This window comes from Cyclopterus lumpus, chromosome 16 (assembly GCF_009769545.1).
Source record: "Cyclopterus lumpus isolate fCycLum1 chromosome 16, fCycLum1.pri, whole genome shotgun sequence".
NCBI classification, from domain to species: domain Eukaryota; kingdom Metazoa; phylum Chordata; class Actinopteri; order Perciformes; family Cyclopteridae; genus Cyclopterus; species Cyclopterus lumpus.
Window position 1 is genome coordinate 14711981 of NC_046981.1, and position 15574 is coordinate 14727554.

The 15574-nt window shown below is 42.4% G+C and overlaps 1 protein-coding gene across 3 annotated transcripts; it reads right to left on the minus strand.

Annotated features, from left to right (window-relative positions):
* Positions 1 to 301: 301 nt before the first annotated feature.
* Positions 302 to 15091, minus strand: thrap3a (thyroid hormone receptor associated protein 3a). Of its 3 annotated transcripts, none has more exons than XM_034553533.1 (11): positions 14776 to 15091; positions 9522 to 9684; positions 6116 to 7069; positions 5063 to 5737; positions 4617 to 4789; positions 4236 to 4347; positions 3822 to 3906; positions 2520 to 2701; positions 2216 to 2396; positions 1939 to 2085; positions 302 to 1827 (listed from the first exon to the last, which is right to left on the minus strand). In XM_034553533.1, exons 2-11 carry the CDS (start codon positions 9659 to 9661, stop codon positions 1591 to 1593), a joined length of 2886 nt encoding a protein of 961 aa, XP_034409424.1. In that variant the 5' UTR covers positions 9662 to 9684; positions 14776 to 15091; the 3' UTR covers positions 302 to 1590. The 3 variants fall into 3 exon arrangements, with proteins under 3 accessions (XP_034409424.1, XP_034409423.1, XP_034409425.1); XM_034553532.1 differs by lacking the exon at positions 14776 to 15091 and adding an exon at positions 9781 to 9992 and having other exon boundaries at positions 304 to 1827; XM_034553534.1 differs by lacking the exons at positions 9522 to 9684; positions 14776 to 15091 and adding an exon at positions 8030 to 8152 and having other exon boundaries at positions 304 to 1827.
* Positions 15092 to 15574: the final 483 nt, after the last annotated feature.

Consider the following 15574-nt stretch of genomic DNA (forward strand, 5'->3'; position numbering starts at 1 on the left):
CACCTCTTATTGCTAAATGGGTTATGTATTTATTTTACCTGAAATGTACAACCAGCAGTTTGGCACTGGTATTTGGTGAAGATGTTTATTCAACAGATGAACTATACTGTTACAAAGTATGTTAAGTTCCTCTCTGGAGTCACTGTAACAACAGGTGGGAGTCTAGCTGAGGAGCATCAACACCATGCATCCCATGAGAAAGCTACAATAACTGCTATTAAGAGCCTTTCTTAATGATAAACCCTGAATTGCACTTATACCTTAAAGAAATTGCAAAAAGAAACACACCTCAAAGCAAACATTAAAGAAATCAGTGTCTCTTTAATTTACATTCTCAAAAAAAACAAAAACAAACAGTAACAACACCTATTTAGAAAAGCAACATTCCCCAAGCAGGTAACCTTTAAACATTTTAAACTTTTAAACATGTGAATCTCAATCTGTAGGCCTGAAGACCAGCGGACCCGCAGCAAGGCACAAGAGCATGTAATTCATTTGTATGGGATGTTAGCCAAACAGAAATTAAATTAACCCTAGACTTAAAACTATTAGAGATATGCACTGAAAAACATTCTTATTTTAGGTTTAGACATAGTGTAACCGTTGCTCTATAAACTGCCTTGTATTGTATACAAATACAAATGTTGAGCCTCTATCACAATGTTATGTCACAGTTAAACACAATTTACAGAACTGATTAAATCAATATTGGCTGGAGAAAGATTTGAAAACAGCGAGTGAAAAACATCTAAATCTATGGCAATTCCTTTGCAGACAAAATCCTGTCTAGCCAGGTACAAAAACTATGAATGTCTTTTGGAGAAATATATAATCACAATCAATATTATACATTGATTTGTGGTGTCCAAGATCAAACAAAGAGCTACTGTGATGTATAGAAATATCTTGACTGCAAAATGTTTAATGAGCAACATCATAAATGTACAGTTATCCTCTTCCCGTCTCGCATGGTGTCAGGTAGTATTTTAGATCTGTTGGCTGTAGTACGATGAAAGACAGTAGAGCATAACCTTTGACCCCGTGCAGTTTGGTCCCATGTCAGATCAGGGTCTCGTTAGTGCTGCATTGAACATGAACTACAGTGTACTTATTGCTGTCATTCTAATCAAGACATGGCTCAAAACAACAAGCCTGATTTTCTAAAACTCTTTTAACTCACTCACAAAACATTTCTTCATTTGCATAAGTATAAAGGTACAAGCTCATTTGATCTATTATGTGGTTTTCACTTGCTACTTAAAAATATCAAATTGAGTACAAATATTATTATTTTTTTATCATTCCTGCGAGATGAGTAAAATTCCCCCGAACCATATAAAGCAATACATAATTTGGACATAAATCCAACTTATGAGAAACAGCAATTCACCCTAAAACAGTGCTTCTACTAGTTATGAGTTCTGTCCTGATGTGGAAAATCGTTCCGTCAAGTCAGAGTGAGAATCCTACGCTAAGTTATGGCATAACGGAGTCCTAGTCTGCATTCATGAATCCCTTATGGAGGATAAAATCACTGATTCAGATGCCATAACAACACAGAAAGAACATTAAGATTGTCAGCGCCCTGCTTTACTGCTCAAGTATTCTGTCCTCTCCTTCTTTATGGTCCTGCTCTGTCTCCTCGTGCACGTCACCTTGCTCCCCGTTGTTCTGGAACTTGTCATTGGCCCATTTGGGGCTGTTGGTGCTGGGGCCCCCGGTGGCTTTGCGGACGATGAATCGCGCCCGTCCACGCGAGAAGCTTCCCCGTCCTCGGCCTCGGTTGTCCACCATCTTGCACTCTGCCTCCCGTTCTCTGTCGTCATGCTGGGAGAAAGAAGAACAAAAAAAGAAAAAAGGATGGAGGTGTGTCAAGACAACAATTGCAAAAATCCACACCGTGTGGCTCATCATGATTGGGGAAGAGATGAACCCTACCAAGTAGTATTTCCTGCTCTTGGGAGTGAACTCTGGGTCCCAGTCTTCATTTTTGGGCTGTGCGGCCATGTTTGCCATCACGTTACTCTGTGAACAGTTCCCCTGATCGTTTCCTCGGTTCCAGCTCCTTCCTCGAATACGAACTTGCTGCAGTTGGACAAAAAAGACAAGGAATTGAAATGGAGCAAAGATCGTTGCTTCGCATGCACGGTGTGACTTGACACAGCCCTTCCTCCAAACTATCCTCCATCAATCCAACATCATATGCTGAACTTACAAATCCTCCACGTGGCCTTCCTCTTTCAACTGGTCCTGAGGACTCGGTTTGACCCAGTGGGGCCCTGTCAAAGTCTTTATCTTTGGGATCAGACTTGCCATGGGGCAAATCTTCTTTTTGGGACTTGGAGGATGAGGAAGATGAGGACGAACTTGAGCGAGAGCGCTTCTTCTGACTTTTCCTACAGGAGAAATGGCACATGCAAAATCCTTCATGGTAAACTCTTTATCATGCAGGGTAGATGAACCACAGTATTAAACACGTTCGGAGATAATTGGAAACAATGCAGGGCACTTGCACATACTTTGATCTCTCACTTGATTTGGATAACCTTTCCTCAGATCTGTCTCTACTAGAATCTGGGGAATCTTCCCCATCTCCTCGCCGATCCTGATTATAATCTCTGTCATGGATGGGATATTTTTTACGGCGCTCGATATCCAAACGAAGGTCCATCGGGTCACCCGTCATTTTTTCCCCGCCATCCTGAGCAGATCAAAAACAGAACACGTCGTGGACAGATTTTGGATTAACATGTAGATGCTATCAATCTGTTTTTAAACTACACAGTGAGGTCCATGGGTAAAGGAGGAAAGCCCTGATAACAGACAGCTGGCATGAATAAAAACAGTTTGTTGTGTAGTGAATTTTCCAGTGCACTTAAAAGGGCAAAACCAGATGTTTTGCATGTTTTAGAATTACCTTTAAATCTCAACCATTCTCCAAAGCATATGTTTTTTAGATTGTTTTTATTCTGCCTTCAAAGCAGCCATTTAAATATGGGAGGAAAATCAACTTGAAAATAATTAACTATTTGCTAGGCTGCCATCACTGTCAAATTTTAATGTTTTCAATATTTAGTGTTTTTAAAGCCATCCCTGAAAGTGCACAGTGACGTATTCAAACCAGTTTAAAGTCACAGAGTTGATTATCAAACTGTTCTAAGATGAACTGAAACCAATAGCTGCCTGTGAGGTGGGAAATCAATCTAGAAACTTTGAGGTATATGCTTTGGGAAATAGTTGCGGGTACCTACTATAAAGTATACACACTGCATAGATATTGAGCAACTGTATGACGAGCATGGTTCTTTAACAATAGTGAAGAAAAAGAAGATAGGACTGTTCATGCTAATTTAAGTTTCCTCACTTAGTATTTGCACCTGATGTTTGAGCGTGTGCCCAAGAAAAAAAAGAGTGTTTTCTCAGAACATTAAGCACGTAATCAAAAGCACATGTGCATAAAGTGCTTGCGGTTTGTTAATTCCGTTCCTTATTTTTTTAAAGAATACTTACGAAAACAATTGCTTAGAGTCCTTTTGAGCAGCTTTGGCACAGTGGCTTCCGTTTCTGAACGTATACGATTCATTAGCCTCGGTCAGGCTTGTGCCCACAGTCTAACCAATTCACCATGTGTGAAGGCGATATATAACAAACAACAAAGTCAAAGTGCCTTATTTTCATTTTCATTTCTTAGACTCTGCAGGTCTCTTCAAGGAAAGCCGCCGGCTTTCAGAGAGCGCAGTCTAAAGGCATCTGGCTTGCTCACTCGTTTGCTGTTGTTTGTTTTTTTCCAACGTACTTCATTCTGTAAAATGTTCAGTCACCTTGTAAGTGCCATCCTCTGAGCTTTTCATCGCCTCAAAAAGTTGAGAGTGTTTCTTAAAAGCTCTTGGTGAAACATCAATTCTCCTGTAAGAAGGAAACGCAGTTAAGACAAGATCATTGAACGCACAGGGAGCATTGAGCAAAGGAACCACGGTGCAAGTGCCCAAACGACAAACTGTGAGCTACATTCAACTGCACAGACGACACCCAATAGACAAAAGAAAAGAAAAGACAAAATTGGTGGGGGGAGAAAAAAAAAAACTGACCTCCACCGATCATGAGAACAAATAAGCCAAAGATAGTGTGTTGATTTTCAGGTAGGAAAGGTGAGAGAAATACCTGAAAGCTGTTAAAAGAGGAGGTGAAGCCACAGCACACTGAAGGTGAGAGGGTCACGCAATAGGCGACTCTACCTGTGTATCTCTGGGCTTTTTCTTGGCTTCATCGTTTCCTTCTCTGCAGCTCGTCTCTGGTACATGGTGAATCGCTCGTTTAGGGTCATTTCAGAGGATGGAAAGTGCTGAGCTGTGCAGGGACACGGTAAAAAAACAAACAGCTGTTAGAGTAGTACGTGCTTCCAACTGTGATGCTGCATTGAATGTAATATTCCTATGTGACACAGTAAAACATTAGTAAGCGCATAAGGCCGAAAAAACATAATGCTTTGGTTTGCACAGAAACTGCAATTGTTGTGATTTAGTTTTTCACACATTTGAAGGTTACGATGCAGAGTATGGCTACATCGTACTAAACTAAACGTGTGTCCCTTTTTTAAAAAGGAGGTGAGGGCTCACCTTTAATGTGGTGAACGATGGTGACGATGTGCTGAGCAAACAGCTCAGAGGGACTCTTCTGTAACGGAGCCGCTTGAACATGTTGGAAGATGGAGCGAAACTCCTGATCCTTTTTTGAGGACTGCACAAGATCTTGAGACAACTGTCGCTCCTCAGCTAAAATATCAGAAGACCTGCAACAGACAGAAAAATAATGAGGTCTGTTGCTTATTGGTTAAAGAAATCGTCCGAAAACACAAAACATGTCCTTCAAATCACAAACAACATAAAAACAAGGAAAACCAGAAAAGATTTTGTCCCTTCTTTTTTTAGATATATAATTCTATTTAGAAATCAATTCATCATACGTTTAGTGTTAGCTACTGTTGCCATGTATTTATCAGGATGTAAAGATATGACGTCTGGCTCACTGAGGAAACACCCAGTGTCCGTTATGGGATGCTCACCTCATCAGGCTATCTCCAAGGAAATCCATTCTGATATTTAATTTGGTTTCTTGTTTTCTTGAGGACATGAACTGGGAGTCCTCTCCCCTGAGCTCTTTGTCAGAGCTCCTTCTTGGTGGTGGTGTCAGAGATGAGATGGAGGGACATTTTGCCATCTTCCTGGCTTTACCACCCACGCCTGGGGACAGTCCCTCACATTTCCCCGCCAGCTCCCTCTTGGCGAGGGCAGCAGCAATGGCCGCTGCTATGTCCTGCTTTCGAGTGGGATGTATGTCCTCTGCCATGGAGTCAAGGTCACTGTTGGCTATTTGTGAGTAGGCCACATTCTTACATTTTCCAAAGCATTCATCAAACATTTCCCGGGCTGAGTGAGTGACCTTGATCTTTGTCTTAGAGGACTCGTCCCCATTGTACCAGTCCTTGTGAAGGGACTTCAAATGAGGCTTGATTATGGCCTCCTCCTCTTCCTCAGCAGACAGAAAGGGAGAAGCTTTCAAAAAGCTTTTCAGAGACACTTCACCATCAATGTCCGCTCTGTACTTTCTTTGCACTGAGTCAGGGATATTGGCGGATGCTTTGCCCTTCGCTCTCCCTTGCTCCATATCCACATCATTTGCGTCTGCGTTCTTGCCATTTTCAAAAGCTTTGGCTTTTTTTTTTTGCTCCTCCAAAAACCTAAACAATGACAAGAGATAAAGAGTTGCATCTAACTGGGCATGCAACTTGTGAGACGACTGCAGAAATTAAAAGAAATACATCTGACGAGATATCAAATTAGAGCATTTTCAAATATATAATACTTATGACACAATTTTTCCGCCGGCGTTTTAGAGAATCTTATTTGTAAAGGCTCTAATTTGACATTTACATCCTTTTGCCTTGTTAAATAACGACAATATTTTTGAATACCCCTAAATAACATTTCACTTTAGTCTGTTATGATAACCACATGTGACTACCAGGATAATTTAAGCAATAATTCATCACATTGTATCTGTAAATTTACAACGCTGATATAACAATTTGAGAAAAGAAGTGTAAAATCAGTCTTACTGTCTGAAGGCAACAGAGATTGCTGTTTGATCTCCATCCAGGTATTCCTCATTGGAGAAGAAGTCAAAGCTGGAAAGCATTGGATTTAGACCTTCATGTGGGTTTTTTTTGGTTGAGGATGAACTACTAGACACCGTCTTCCAAGAGGGGGCGCCATTGCCAATGTCATTTGTAATTTTAGGGGAAGGGCTTGACTGGTTTGTAGTTTGGCTGTTCTGACCAACAATACCAGCAGAGCTTGCCAGAGGACTCGTTGTCTTTGGACTGCTTCTGCAGTCGGTCAGGCTCTGCCAACTACCCTCCGCTTTCCCACGACATGTGCCTTCTTTGGCATCTTCTGCCGACGCCCCGATGAGCTCCACTGGCTCCTCATCTCCCCCTCCTACCTTTTGGACCTCCTTGGAGGCAGAAGGCTCCTCTTTCACATCTTTGGAGTTCTGGTTAGTCTGCAACAAGCATGGCTTCCATTTGGGAGAGGAGGAGTGTGAGGAAGAGGAAGAATGCTGCGAGTGTCTGGATAAGGGCGAGGACGATCGGTCAGAGTGGTGGGAGTGACCACGAGGGGGGCTTCCGGAGCGTTGCTGGAGGCTGTGAGAGCGTCCTCGTGACTGGCTTTGCTGCTGCTGCTGCTGCTGCTGCTGCTGCGGCTGTTGCTGTTGCTGTTGCTGTTGCTGCTGCGGCTGTTGTTGCTGTTGTTTTTGAGGGTACTGCTTGTAATTTTTCCAGTTGGGGCGGAAGTTGTTGTTGTTGTTGTTGTTGTTGTTGTAGCCGCCACGCTGGAAGCGTCCACGTGGGAAGAAGCCCCGCCCTCGGCCCCTGAAGTTGTACGGCCTCCGGAAGCCGCGGTGGTATCCCCGGAACTCACGACCATTCTGGTATCCCCTCGAATATTTCTTCTCCCGGTTATGAGATGGAGAATGAGATCTTGACCACGACCGAGACCGAGACCTAGAGCTGTGAACAAAAGCAGAGAGGAAAAGCAAGCACATGGTTATCTCTTAAGACACACATTAAGATGAATAGATATACATTAAGAAAAACATAGTTTTGACGTTTCTGTGGAATGCAATGCAATCTAATACAAGACGTTCTGAGTCTGTAACTCACAGGCTCTGCACTAAACGTAAAACATCTCACTAAATGTAACATATACTGAGCAGAGAGACCTGCTGTATATGTGATCATATAGCGCTTTGCTGTTTCACCAATGTAGTACAACAGAGTATCACTCAGTTTATAAATGTGTTATAGATGTTGGCTATTCTCACAATAAAGGAAAAGGACACTGAAGCACTGTGTGATGGCTAAATGGACACGCACACACAGCAATGACCACTTTAAGACAAATGCTATAGATTGACAAACAAACAAACACCAAAATGATCCAGGATGCAAGGTCATACTAGGCCACACGGTGGCTCTGCTGCACTTCTCTTAAGAAGCTTTGTGTTGTTTTAGAGCCAGAACCTTAAACAGTCTATGGACCCATGACACAGCGTGTTCTCTTCAGCGTGTTCTCTTCAACGTGTTCTCTTCAACATGCTCTCTTCAACATCAACACAACATACACAACTTCTCACAAACATCTTTGAGATTATGAAGGTCGCAAATCGACTGCAATACATCAAACTAGTTTGGTTATTTTTCCGTTAGTATTTTCTCTACAGCAACGGTATATCTTAAGCAACTTTTAGACAATACATAAATACATGAAAAGAATCGTCTCTGCTGGTTTCCCCAATTATAATCTTGATATAATATAAAGACCTGCTGAAACGTGAACGTTTTGTTATAAAAAAAGACTATAAAGTCTACACATTGCAGAACAATAATCTAAATGGACAGGGCAGGGCAGTGCCACACTACATGCAAAGATATGCTTAATCCTTATGAAAAGGCTGAAAAATGACTCACCTAGTGTGTCTTTGCATTGGAATACAGCGTGAGCAACGAAAGCAGCACACTGAGCCGCGCTGCACACTCACATTGCGAGCTACAGAAACTTTGTCTCGTCTGGCCAACTATGGTGGAGCGGAAAGTCACATGGACCATTTGAGGGGGGAAACAATCTTCTACTCCAATCCTTCGACTCTGTGCTTCCAGCTATACTGGCTGTTCACACAGTGAGAGGGTTTTACTATGCTGACTGTTCCACCAAAATACTATCTACATCTTAATGTGGTCTTTAATATATAAAATACACTATGATGTCTCTTTTAAAACGTGAAATCAGTCACTGAGGAAAGTAAGTGTTTTGCTGCAGCTTGCATCTGTGGCCCATTTAACCATTGAGGTGATAATTAGAAGATATGCTGAGAAAAGGGGAGTCAAGAGAAACAAGTTGGAGCTGTGCTTTTCTAACTGAAGGATCTCAGCTAATAATGTGTGTGTGAATGTGTTGCTGTGTTTGTATTTTAAACTGTTTGTATAAAGATTATGATAATGTGTGCATGCAGGCTTCCACCAGAAAGGTGGGCACAGGAAGAGTAAACTATTAGATTCTTTCCACGTCTCTTCTTCATGCTAATTTTAATATGTGCTACAACACTGCCAGGAAATGAGCCGCCCTGACATTTTAATACCGCACCACAGCCATTCTGCCAGAAACGGCAAAGGCATCAGAGTGAAGCCTCACTTTTTCTTCAAAATGCACATCATATCCAGCATATAGCCACACAACCAGGACATTACTATTTAGGCAAACCAAGCAACAACAAATACTGCCCTCTTGATTCAATATGTTCATATGCCGATGAGGTCGACTTATATGAGAAAGATCAGGAAATGCAAACTGCAATAAAATTCACAAACCGGCAGCTGAACTCTTTCTAAAGCATCAATTTCCTCTTCATACAAAAAGCCCAAGTCCATTAATACGCTTCATGCTGAAACAGCTCGCCAGATTTCATGAGAAATAAAGTAATAAAGTCCAGCACAAGACGAGAAGGTCTCGCAGATGGAAGTCAATAAATATGCAGCGAACAGGACACTCTGACTCTAACAGAAGGAAAAGCTGCCCGTTGACATCCCCGCTGTCACAACTCATCCACCTGCACACACATGTTGTACATGTCAAATATCACCAGCACGATGCATGGTCAGCTCTTTACATTTAATAGAAAAGGGGCTTAGCAGGAAATAGAGGATCACTACTGATGTCAGTGCATAACAAGGCAGCACTTCCCCGGCTGCTAGTGTTTCCTCTCTTCATCACACTCATTCATACTTTAAGCATTAAGGTGGGTCAAGGCATTCCTCATTCATATGTACTAAATGCTATCTTTTCAGATGTCAAACTTCTGGTCTGGCCACAAAGAGGAATCTCCTGCAAGGAAGCGAAATGCAGTTGATCTTGACCACAGAAAAGCAACACAGCCAATAGATTGCTCATAAAACGGGACGCTACCGTTGGTGGCGCTTCCTGGACCGGGATCTGGTGCGACTTCTGGAGCGAGAGGTGGAGCGGGATCTTGACCGGGACCTGGAGCGGCTCCGAGACCTGGAGCGGCTCCGAGACCTCGAGGTGGATTTAGTGGCTCTGGACATTACTGCAGCCAGCCCACCGCAAACTGTCGCACAAGAAAGAGTTGAAGAGCTGAGTTAGGATTTTGTAAACAGCAAACAATATATGTAACAGAACAAAAACAAAAATGTTATTCAATCACCTTTTCAAGTCACTGGCTGCATTGAATAGATATTAATCCTTAACAATTATCACAAAGAAAAAGAAAAAACTATTTAAAGCGAACCGAGAGTCAAAGTCAAGAAATTCAATATCCGATAGAGATGAGTCATCTGAGATGCACTTCAAAAGCAGACTTAAAGGTAAAGCTGAGTGAAGAAACGGACCAGCTGTGAAAGAAGAAGGCAGTAGTGTAGGGCATCCAAACAGAACCACTTTTATTTGGTCGCTGATCATTTGCATAGAGGGCAGTCGTACATCAGTCATCTGACCGCCTCACTGTTGAGCCCACTATAAAATACAAAGTTAGAGCCATCACTTAGATATGCTACACTTTACCTCCACTGCTGAATCTATACCGTAAATCGGGTGATGTTACGAATAAAACTGTGACAGAAATGTTCATTGTAGTCACCGTGTTCACAAGAAAAGACTAAACATTCTTTTCAAATAAGGTGACGATAGCAAAGTCAGCGAGTTCAGTACTATTTTTCTTCAAAGTCAGTCTCCGTCCATCATACAAGTCCATACGTACAAGACACGTCTCTTCAATCGACTCCAAACCTCTCCACTTATGCACACTTTTAATACCTTAAATACACTATAGTTTCCATTTATTTAAAACTGGTGAACTGCACCAACGGCCGCTAAGAATGTGACAACAAGAGAAAGTTACAGGTGTGAGTCATTCAGCACAATCGACTGAGCTGATCATTTTGAAGAAGTAATAACCGACCATGTTATGATCGATGCCTCTGAAATAGAATACAAAGCTGCTAAATTTACCTTCACTCCACAAATAAAATAAAATAAAAAATGCAAAGAAAGGAGGCTGGTCTTATCCAGTTACTTTTAAAGCGCTGTTAACTGCTGATCTTACTAGTCTAAATTGAAACGGTCACCTCACTAAATGGGGAAAACACTTTATTTTCCCTGTCGCCAGTTCACCATAATCATTTGCATATTGTTAATGATCTGTTGTTAATCTGCTACCAGAGGGATGCTCACTTTGGACTGCATATTATGTGCACTCTTTCACTTCTCTACTATATAGCACACGGCGCTCAGTTCTTTCCAAGGTCCACATGGCATTATCTATGGCATATGATCCTCTGACTACAGGACATGCCAGGGATCAAATAAATGTTCTTCCATTATGAGAGTCATCTTCAGGGACTTTGGGCATAGGAAATTGCCAACTGCACATGACGGATTTAAAAACCAGTGCACGCTATCACATGAGGGTCCCGGTGTGCATCCATAGCTACTATTTTGGAGAGAGCACTGAAATGTATCCATCTTCCCCCGCCTCCTCCTCATGCTCTATGAACTTCCCACTCTCCTCATTCCTGGCAGCTTGTTGTTTTTGGCTTTCAGAGAATAATTTCCTGAGGTTCCAGCCTCAACAGACCGTCGGTTTAGCTTACACTGCACATTTCCAGAATGGCATTCAGATGTGCCCCTTTCCAGCACATGGTAGCTAAACGGTACAATAAATGAATTGTAACAGTGTTCTTAATTTAAAAGCTTTACACACCAGGAGTAGTTGGCCTTGAAGGTTGAAAATGTAAAGGAGCAGTGTGTAAGCTCAAGTATCAAAAAAAAGAAAAAAGGCACGATTTATTGTCAGAAGTGGGACATAGTATTCATAACTATATTTTCACGAGTGTATAATCACCTGCAACTTAGAATCGTTTTTGTAACTTTAGATTGCGCCATTTATATCTGCATCTTTTTAAAGACTCCGTCATGTTGCAGTGCCAGGTGTCTACAGTAGCCCAGAAGGGACAAACCAAACACTGGCTCTAAAGACGGCCTTTAACGTTTTTATAATTGGAAAAGGAGGGGTGTTCAGTTGGTTGCAATTTGCAACTGCACCACTAGATGCCACTCAATCGTATGCACTGCTCCTTAAATGGTAACAGATTATTCTACATGTGTTCTAATTGCTGTTGTGAAATGTTTAAAAACAACAAATCTTTTGAATGGGTGTCAATACAACACTATGGTTCCCCAGTCAAAGGAGTATTTCATTAGGACTTTATGTACAGTAGATGGCTCTGAGAGTGCAACTAAAGTGCTTTCTTGCCTGCTGTGTTCATTTTTAAACCAGTTGGTAGAACCGAGCAGTGGGATCTGTTTCGATAGCTTTTCTCTAAACGCTTGATTGATAACCAGCTGCAGCTGTCCCGGCTGCACAGTGTGTGGGCGGCGGCCTAATCACTGAGATGTCAGCCTCTTTCGAGGCTGTGGTAAGCTTAGTCTTTAATCACTCACAACTAGATGTGCATACACAAACGCTGTTAAGGACACACTGGAAACACATGTGTCTTACTATACTAGTGGGGACTTTTAGTGATCCTGAATGTTTGCTTTGTCACCTTTAGCACATCCTGATCAACCTGCTAGCCTCATTCAGGTCCTTGTCACCACACTGTCAACTCTGTGCGATTACTCCTGTTGATGATGTAGGCACAAACGGCAGCAGCAGGAAAAACAACATTGTTCCTGGTTTAAAGTCTAACGCCAGTCTTCCTGGGGGTTTTCAGTTTTATCGCTGCGTGTCCCTGTTATTTATTATCTAATGCTTGTACCATTAGATGTAAGATTTGGAGAGATACTTTAAATGAACTTCCCTCACAAAAGTGTTATCTTGAAGTCATTTGACTGGTATCTTAATGGACAATCTGGGTCACTTTATTTTACCAGGAACAAACTAGAAAAGTAGGTCTTCAACATTGCATGTTTGAAAGCGCATAAAGTTTGGTGAATAGACAAGTTTTAAATAGTAAAACTGAATTAAACTGATAATGCTTCGCAAAGATAGAAGAGTATAAGTATATAAGAACACACATACACACGATTAAGAGCCCCCCCCCCTCCGAGTATGGAGCGACAGCTGTATAATCCTCATCAGCTGTTTATTTCATGTAACGGCAAAAGTAGCTCTGATCAACAATGGTCCTGCAACTCGATACGGAGCTCAAAGCCTATGAGAAGAAACACTCCACTCATCAACTGCTCCATCATTAAGACTTGGATGCCGCAGTGGCAGCTGGAATCACACTTGCTATCTATATGTGCCCCGGAGACACCCCGCTTGCTATTTCAGAAAAGCCACAGCAACTGTCACTTGCACAATCTTTTGGTTATTGAAATGTGGCAGTCCCTCTTAGTGTTCCCTCAAGACACTTCACATTCTGAGGCCGTTAATGGATGGCAGGGCCGCTGGCCGAGCTGTACGGCACAAGATAAACCTTTCAGCTTCCTTTGTGGTTAATTAAATACAAATAGAAAGCCTTCTTCTGAATAGCCTGATTCATTCCGTTATGTCTGAATGTCTGTGAGCTGAGCTTTGTTTGTCTTTAGGGAGCTACTGTAACTGCTCGAGAGACAAATGGATGCTCCTAAAATGACAGGCGAGAACAGCTTGGCATTGAAAGTTTAATGATGACACGATCCAAGTTGCAGCTAACTTTCTGCTAATTAAAGTGGTTCAATATCACTGCTTTTTCATCATTTAGTTATATTTGAAAATGTTCATAATCAACAGTGTGTACATTTCTAGGCTACGCTACTTTAATGTCACACGGCAAAGTGTCTCTGAGGCATCGTCACACCGTCATGCTCTTCAGCTGTCTGTCATCACCATGTTTGTGGAACTCTGCTGCATACAAGAGGGAACTCATTAGCTAAAGGTCCTCTCTATTTTGGACAGTTGGAAACAGCCTTGCCAATGATGGGAGGACACAGGCCTATATTTCCAAAATGCGTACAGTTGTGGTGGCATGTCTTATACCCAGAATGCTTTCATTTTCTGCAGTAGGGAGTCCAGTGTTGCAGATTTTAAAATGTTCTGCTTCTTGACACCCCCTGTGTCAATGCAACACATCCAGATACAAATACAGCAAAATGGTTAAATGATCAGTACGCATATATCCTCACAAAGAAGGTGGCTTTCACAGACGTGAAAACAAAGTGATCCTCAATGCTCCTTCTGTAAGTGCAATATTGGCACACCTTCTCATGGTCTGTGTACTTTTGTGCTTCTGTTTGTTTTAGAGGGTCAACCTCAACCAGGATCCAGCAGCTCAACAGGAAATTGCCTGATAATGATTTTAGACTGGATGCCAAAAATAGTTTCATGTTGGACAACATACCCCATTCAGATAAGCATTTAGATGAAACTCTAAAGTTCACCTCGAGTCTAAGAGACAAGTCTTTCTCTTTTGTTTGCTCTGTATGACACGTGTGCTTTGGTTCAGGGTTTTAGCTGTGTACAGTAGGTGGAGGGACAACTTGGTGAAACCTGCAATCACAACAGTCATTAAGCTCACCACTAAAAACAACTGGTAAAGTCACACAACTCGTAAGTTGAGTTCCTCCTTCAGTCCTCTGGTGGTCCAACGGGTGCACATTAAAAATCTCTGAACCTTTTAAACAAAGTTAAAAATATAAACGTTGACTGAGACTGTGACTGCTGAGTTTCCAGCAAATGAGTCAGCCCCTATAGGCTACTCCAGATATGCTCACTGCTCTTGGTCAAACGGCATCACCTTATGTCAAAGCCTATCGAAGCCAGAGGGGTCATGTCCCGGACAGGATGGACGGCGTATCTTCATGTGCATCCTAATGCATAATGACGCATCAATCCAGTGTGACAATAATGCATCGAGAAGGAAGATGCACTCAACGTCACATCAGGAGATCATTCAGAACGACGTCTCCCTCTCAGGGTCAGACAATGTAGCCTACTCTCAATCATTTTCGTGTCACTATTTGTGCGCAGAAATGTCATTTCGAGGCAGAATTTGTCATACAGTGATTATTATTTTTTTGGCATGGATGATCCCTGTGCGGCGCAACGATCGTTTTTATCCAGCCATTGAAAACACATGATTTTCTTGACATTTATTTCCACTTTTCAACCATGCTATAACGCAATATAACACATAGAGAAACACCATAAACCACTCACCGGTCACGCGTTGTGGGTCCGTGTTGTCGCGTCACATTCAGGCAGCGCGGTGTAATATCGCAGAAACAAGTTAAAGGCAATTTCTCCCCTGTCGTCTGTGTGTCTGCGCTGCTGTGCCTCGTATGTCAAGTGTGTGTGCGTGTGCGTGCGTGCGTGTGCGTGTACGTGTGTGCGTGTGTGTCGGCCGGAGTCTGCGGCGTTAAGAGAAAGGGGGTGTGACCCCTCCGCGCGGCTCCGAGGTTCATGTTTCCTTCCGGCTTCCCGTCGCCAGTGAGTTCAGGGAGCCGCGTTAGAAACACAACCCGAGGCTCGGTGTCCGCGTCCTTTAATGACGTCATGCCGTCAAAGACGTCTTTTAATCCCCAGGGAACAGCTCCCGTGGACGGCTACTGTGTCTGATGCACAGCCTACTGGTGTTGAGCAACGGTTACCATCGTGCTAATGGGAAATGATTATATTCCCATTTGTTTTGAACAGAATGCCATTGTCCTTGTTCCTCTTTGGTTCGAGTCCAGCTAGCCTCGTCATTGGATTAAAGGGCAGCTTTTGTTTGCACGTGTTTCATCTGCCACTTCATACACCTGTGCAATTTAATGCAATCCAGTAAAACAGCTGGCCGGTTTGGAGTCATTGTGACACTTGGATCAACTCGAGTTACTGTTTTGATGTCTTGCAACTTGACAAACACTGGGATATAGATTGTAAAGACTCGTGACTTAACACGTGGTGACTTGAATGACTCGTCTGTGTTCATTTCATACTTTCAGTTCATGTAAAAAATGTCAAATAGTAAACATTT